This window comes from Rhinoraja longicauda, chromosome 22, assembly GCF_053455715.1.
Source record: "Rhinoraja longicauda isolate Sanriku21f chromosome 22, sRhiLon1.1, whole genome shotgun sequence".
Lineage (NCBI taxonomy): Eukaryota > Metazoa > Chordata > Chondrichthyes > Rajiformes > Arhynchobatidae > Rhinoraja > Rhinoraja longicauda.
In genome coordinates, this window is record NC_135974.1 from 33,998,995 (window position 1) to 34,006,335 (window position 7,341).

Genomic DNA, 7,341 nt, shown 5'->3' on the forward strand with positions numbered 1-7,341 from the left:
ATATATACATGTATATACATGTATATATATATAAAATATATATAAAATAGATTTTTGATATTGTGAATGTTAGCAGCATTTAACGATTATTAATAACCAATGCCAGTTTATTACAACTAACAGAGGTTCTATCACACCTTAACCCAGGTAGTCCTGGGTCACTTGTGGTAAATGGATTTACTCACCATGCTCTCTAGCTGGGTCCAATTTGGTCTACAGAGCCAGCACGATTGGACTTATATCCAGACCAGCTAATGATGGGGAAATGGAGCCTGATGCGTGACTATTCTGGACCGGAGTGTCTCTCACTGGGTATTTGGCCTTATGTGAGTATTCTCTGCAGTCTCACACAAACCCATTAAACACCGTTGACTAATAATCTGAAGCATACTAGATGCCATTATGATAGTGCAGTGACACTTGGAGATGATGCATGTTGCCACATCGTAGTCGTCTTCGTATTAGGGTTCCAAAATCTAATCGGCAAGACAAATTGTTTAATAGATTACTGTGCATTGAACACTGTGAAAATTAGTTTACCACAAATGACTCAGTACACTAAAACCATCATGCCACCGATCACACACGCAAAAACGTCTAAAATGGAGCGCCAGTGCGAAAAATCAGGAACTTATAAACAGGTCACGCAGAATCTGAATTGCAACAATGAGAATGCTATTTCTTTTCCTCTCTCTCCTGTGAGTAATAGCACAAGGACTGAAGATTGTCGAGAAGTTATACTGGGGGAAAAAAAAATATTATTTCTGGAATAGATGTCATAATCGTGAAATACTTAAGGTAGCCTAAAAATGCCGGAGTAACTCAGTGAGTCAGACAACATCACTGGAGAGAAGGAATGGGTGACGTTTCGGGGTCCGAAGTGTCACCCATTCCTTCTCTCCAGAGATGCCGCCTGTCCCGCTGAGTTACTCCAGCATTTTGTGTCTATCTTCGGTTAAAACCAGCATCTGCAGTTCCTTCTTGCACGTCTGCAGTTCATTCCTACACATACTGAAATACCTATTGCATTGAGTATTGCATTGAGCATCATAGAAACATAGAAAATAGGTGCGGGAGTAGGCTATTCGGCCCTTCGAGCCAGCACCACCATTCAATATGATTATGGCTGATCATCCAAAATCAGTCCCCCGTTCCTGCTTTTCCTCCATATCCCTTGATTCAGTTAGCCCGAATAGCGAAATCTAACTCTCTTTTGAAAACATGACTCTTGAAAACACAGGCTAATTGCATATAAATATATCCAAAGCATTGGGGGGGGGGGGGGGGTGAGACATTTTTGTTTTACTGAACTTTCTTCTTAAAAACTAACAATAAACTGTACATAAAAACCATAAAGCGGATCATAAACAGAAACCTAGTCGCATATTTTACTCGCTTCTGCTTCACGGTGCGTGTATGATATTTAAAACAAAATTTAAAAAAAAACCTGTGTACATACCGACATTTCGAAACTTATCAGTGCAACCTCTCTAAATGTTGTAACAGAAATAACATGTCCACGTTTGCCCCGATATTCGGGGCCTCCACTCCAATTCAACACACGGATAGCATTCCCCGTGATTACGCTAACAACCCCTCGAATTCCAACTAGTCGACGTTCGGCCGCTTTCACTACCACATGAACGAGTTACACACGTCGACCAAATGTTCAGTCTCAGCTTTAATTGATCCGTTTTCAGCTGAATTCAAAATTGAGAGAACTCAAATTCAGAATTCACAGACCGAGCAGTGTTAAAGTTGGCCAAATGCATGAATTTTCCCGGCAATGTTCAGGTACAATATAAATGAACAGTGAACAGGAATAATAAGACCATTGCATGTCCAGGTAATGTTCTTATTCAGTTCTGACACCATTTCTGTTTTTAATAAAGGATTGGCATCGCTGGATGATTTTCGAGTGTAAGACTGCGTTGACCAAATTCAACGCCAATCTACAAAAACTATTCCTAATGCAACACGGGGAGCAGATTTGTCTAAAAGATGATCGCAGGTAATATGCTTGGCATTTCACTGGATATTCATTGCAACAGATTACATGTCATGACAGTGAATATTGTCTATTATATAGCATTCAACTCTTTCCCAATAAGTTTTAAGAGGTCATGAAAACGCAGCAATTATAAAAACTTACAATAAATTCAAATATATAGGTAGTAATTCGTTCGATGCTTTGATTCGTGTAGCCCGTTTTCATTGTTACTTTAGTTCGGGTGATTTGATAGCAATCCTTAGATTACCGTCCTTTAATGACACGGGGAAGCGCGTAGAAAGTAGATACAGTCTGTTATTGCAAGAACAAACACAAATACCACTGATGGAAAAATATTTCGTAGCTGGTCAAACTAATAAATGACATCATCCACCGTATATTTTATCCTGTTAAATTTATTCGATTAAATACATGTACATGAACGAAGCAGTCGGTAGTCGTCGAGTTGAACAAATTGAAGTGATTATGGAAATATATTTGTCAGGACAATATTTTTTTTTCAATGATTTGGTGAAAAGCACCAGCGACAATAATGTTTACATAAACACCTCCTATTAAGTACACGGGTCTGTGGCATTTAAACACATTTAATATACAATCATTCTCCTTTTAAAAGGCGGAATTCGCACATTCACCACTTAACTGCAACGTAAATGTTTCCCCCATTATCATCAAATGTGCGCTCGGAGTAAATTTTGACAAAATATATTATTTCTCTTTAAACTTAGGCGGAAATATAAACGCCATTGTCTCCTCGAACACCATTAATCGTGACAACGTGTCGCCAGATTTACTGGGAAATCAATCAATTAATCAATCAATCAATCAATCAATCAATCTCTTCCATCTTTAGATGCTGCACCGCTTAACAACTGTTGAGCGCCCTAAGGAGAACAGTGATTTATAAGACTGTAAGAAAGTAACTCACTTTTTTCCAAAAGTCTTTTTTTTATCAGCCATGTATCTATTCATCGCAACTGACCGCATTCTACAACAGGTAAGGAGCACGATAAGGTGGGCGGCTGTGTGTGTGCGTGTGGACACCACATCAGGACCCCCTGCAGAAGGAGCCCTAACTGGAGACAAGATGTAGGTGAGTCGGGTTGGATATGGGAAGGAAAAAAGTCCATTAGATCCACGGCGGGATGTGAATGGATGGACGGATAGATGGGTGGATAGATGGATGGTTGGTTGGATGGATGGATGGATGGGTGGACGGATGGATGGGTGGATGGATGGATGGTTGGTTGGATGGATGGATGGATGGACGGATGGATGGGTGGATGGGTGGACGGATGGGTGGATGGATGGATGGATGGTTGGATGGATGGATGGACGGACAGATGGGATGGATTGATGGTAGTGACACGTTGATTAAGACTTGTCATTACAATGTTTGCAAAGGCTAGAGGGTGTGCCAGTGTAGACGGTGCACTTGTCGGGGCACGATGCGAGCGAGTTGCCAGTGAAGGGGTAGACGGCGGTTTGTCCAAAGGTGCTAAGAGTGTTGGACAACGCGGCCACAGAGGGCATGGGTCCGGACAATGCTTGCCCCTGGTTCAAGTACGCCACCAGCCGCCTCATTTCATCCAAAGCCTGAGCCTGCATCAGGATGTAGTTTTTGGCCAGCAGCAAAGTGGCGATTTTGGAGAGTTTCCTGACGGACGGGCTGTGGGCGTAGGGGATGACAGACCTCAGACCGTCCAGGGCATCGTTTAAGTCGTGCATCCTCCTCCTCTCCCTCGCGTTGATGCTGAGCCTCAGAGAGCGCGGCTCTTTGCCTTTCTTGCCCGCAGAAGTTTTGAGTTTGCCCTCGTTGTCGCTGTCCGCGTTGCGAGCACTGCCGGCCGATCGGCCGTCGCTGTCGTCCTCGTCCTCAGTCTGGTCCTCGCTGCTCTCGGCTGCCTTGGCTCCGTGGCCCAGGGTGTAGGGACCGCAGCTCTGACCGGCCGCCCAGCCCTCTGTGGTGGTTTCAGCACCGCGGACAGCAGCGCCGTAGCTGAAGGTGGAGTGGCCGCAGCGCTCGATCAACGTGTCATGAACGATGGAGTTTAAACCATCCCTGGCTTTGAGAGAGATGCCGGCGCTGCTGTGAAACAGATCTCCCTGTGCAACGTTCATGTTTTACAGGCAGACCTCAAACGCACCCGCTCCTCCTTCGCCTTCCTTCACCCCGGCCTGGAAAGTGCAGCGCCTTTTGAATTGAATTTAAAATTAAATCCCACGGTCGCTGAGGACAAACGGCTCGTTCTCCAGCCAGCACAGTCTCCAGCATCGATGTGCCTCACTTCCCACCGAGCTTCCAGTCTATTACAGACAGTCAGTCGCCTGTTGGGACACTCCGCCCGCCCAATCAGCAGCACGCTTTAATTAATAGGATGGAAACATGAAAAAGGAAGGCAGCTGTCAATACTGTTAGTTGTGTTTAATCCTCACACACACTCACACACACACACACACACTCACACTCACACACACACGCATACACATACACACACACTCACACACACACACACTCACACACACACACACCCTCACACACACACACTCGCTCACACACACTCTCACACACACACACACACACACACACACACACACACACACACACTCACACACACACACACAGGCACACACACTCCCTCTCTCTCACAGATACACAGGCACACACACTCCCTCTCTCTCAGATACACACACTCACACTAACTCTTTCTCTCTGACACACACACACACTCGCTCTCTCACACACATTCACAGACTCTCTCTCTCTCTCTCTCTCTCTCTCTCTCTCTCTCTCTCTCACAATACTCTCTCTCTCTCTCTCTCTCTCCCTCTCTCTCTCTCTCACACACACACACACACACACACACTCGCTCATATTCGCTCACTCACTGATGACCAACGAGCGCTCTCCCGGTCACCATTTCAAACCCATCATGTTACCTCCCGACCAAACATCACAACAAGTTTTTCCAACGGCGACATGGGTCAAAAACCAAAAGGCGAATTGACTCAATCAGCTGCCGGTAGCCGCAGGTAGACACTAAATTCCGGAGTAACTCAGCGAGACAGGCAGCATCTCTGGAGAGAAGGAACGGGTGACGTTTCGGGTGGAGACCCTTCTCCAGTCAGGGGAGAGGAAAACTAAAGATATGAAAAGGTTCAGAACAAATCAGAGCCGACACCGATGGCCTAGGAGCCCACAGGGGATCGGAACAGTAACACTATCAGGATGATTAGGGGGCGGAGAGAGCAAATGTAAGGGTTACTTGGAATTAGAGACATCAATAGTCATTCGAGAAGGGGGACATTATTGTGGAAGTGGACTTCATTGCCACAGAAAGCTGTGGACGCCATGTCAATTGATATTTTTAAGGCAGGGATACCTAGATTCTCGATTAGTGCGGGTGTCAGGGGTGATGGGGAGAAGGCAGGAGAACGGGGTTAGGAGGGAGAGATAGATCAGCCATGATTGAATGACGGAGTAGACTTGATGGGACGAATGGCCTAATTCTGCTCCTATCACTTATGAACTTATGAGTTATAAAGTGTTGTGCATAGGCCAATGTTACTTTAAACTGGTTTGATGGAAATTTCGAAGCAACAGACAGATCCAATTTGGGAGAAGACCAATTTCAGGCACACGGGATGGGTTTTACCCCGTGGGGAATATTCAGGTCGGAATAAGTGAGTGCATTCAGAGATGACCGTCAATGGGTTAGGATATTGAACAGTCAGTCAATGGTTTAAGATATTCGACCCCCATCGTTAATTGCATAACACGGTGACCTCACGGGAGGTAACATACGAGGCACCAGTCATGGGCAGATGTGAATCCAGCGCCATTGCCTGGGGCATAGATCGGATATAATCATCTTCTCATTTCACTTTCTCTCAGCCGGTGGTCTTAGTGCTAATGTCCATTAAACACATATCACGTGCTCTGTGTATTTAAAGGGATTTAAAGGGAATTTAGCCTTAAGGGGTTAGGACACGTTAGACACATTATTAAGGGGTTGGACACGTTAGAGGCAGGAAACATGTTCCCAATGTTGGGGAGTCCAGAACCAGGGGCCACAGTTTAAGAATAAGGGGTAGGCCATTTAGAACTGAGATGAGGAAAAACTTTTTCAGTCAGAGAGTTGTGAATCTGTGGAATTCTCTGCCTCGGAAGGCAGTGGAGGCCAATTCTTGAATGCATTCAAGAGAGAGCTGGATAGGATAGCGGTGTCAGGGGGTATGGGGAGAAGGCAGGAACGGGGTACTGATTGAGAGTGATCAGCCATGATCACATTGAATGGCGGTGCTGGCTCGAAGGGCCGAATGGCCTCCTCCTGCACCTATTGTCTATTGTCTGTTGTTTTAAAGAGAGTTCACCTTCGATTTAGTTATACCGCGACTAGTTAGCTTTCTGCAAGAACATCTAGCCACAGATAAAATGTTTTGAAAAAAAAAAAATGAAGACAGTCCGAGGTAATTAAATTTTAAAACGTAATTGCCGGCCTAATCCTCGAGCACGGTTTTGTTAAAACAGAACGGTCTTAATCCACAGGGTACACACACACATACACACACACGCACACACACACACACACATACTCACACACACACACACACACACAAACGTACACACACACACACACACACACGTACAACGCTTCGTGGAACAACGCAACAGATAGGCACGAAACGCTGGAGTAACTCAGCGGGACAGGCAGCATCTCTGGAGAGAAGGAATGGGTGACGTTTCGGGTCGAGACCCTTCTTCAGACTGTAACCTGATTCAGTTAAGCAAAGTTGCACATTTTCAAAAGCAGATAACAATGGCTAAAGGACTCAGGTTGCAAGGATTTTAAAAGTCCTAAAACATTTAAATAAAGCTCGACTTGCAAACGTGTAGGAAGGAACTGCGGATGGCGGCTTACACTGAAGGTAGACACAAAATGCTGGAGTAACTCAGCGGGACAGGCAGCATCTCTGGAGAGAAGGAATGGGTGATGTTACGGGGCGAGACTCTTGTTCAATCTGAAGAACGTCGCCCATTCCTTCTCTCCAGAGATGCTGCCTGTCCCGCGTTGCTCCAGCATTTTGTGTCTACCTACCTTCGACTTACAAACGATGGTATTGACAACCATCGCCACCATGTGGAATAGCTACATATTCCCTTTCACATATATTTTAATAAGTTTGTCGGTTACTAATTTCGCTCACCGACTATCAGCAGAAACTCCCAGGAAAGCTGGGAAACAGGTCTTCAAAACTCTGCCAAGCATCAGGCAATGACCCGATAATATAAAACGCCCGGTGTTTAACCTGTCCACTCCCAAGTTTGT

At 45.2% G+C, this 7,341-nt stretch overlaps 1 protein-coding gene across 1 annotated transcript; it reads right to left on the reverse strand.

Moving 5' to 3' along the window:
- Positions 1 to 2,456: 2,456 nt before the first annotated feature.
- bhlhe23 (basic helix-loop-helix family, member e23) lies at positions 2,457 to 4,173 on the reverse strand. Its single transcript, XM_078419359.1, has one exon. It carries the CDS (start codon positions 4,130 to 4,132, stop codon positions 3,386 to 3,388), a length of 747 nt encoding a protein of 248 aa, XP_078275485.1. The 5' UTR covers positions 4,133 to 4,173; the 3' UTR covers positions 2,457 to 3,385.
- Between the last annotated feature and the right edge of the window lie 3,168 nt (positions 4,174 to 7,341).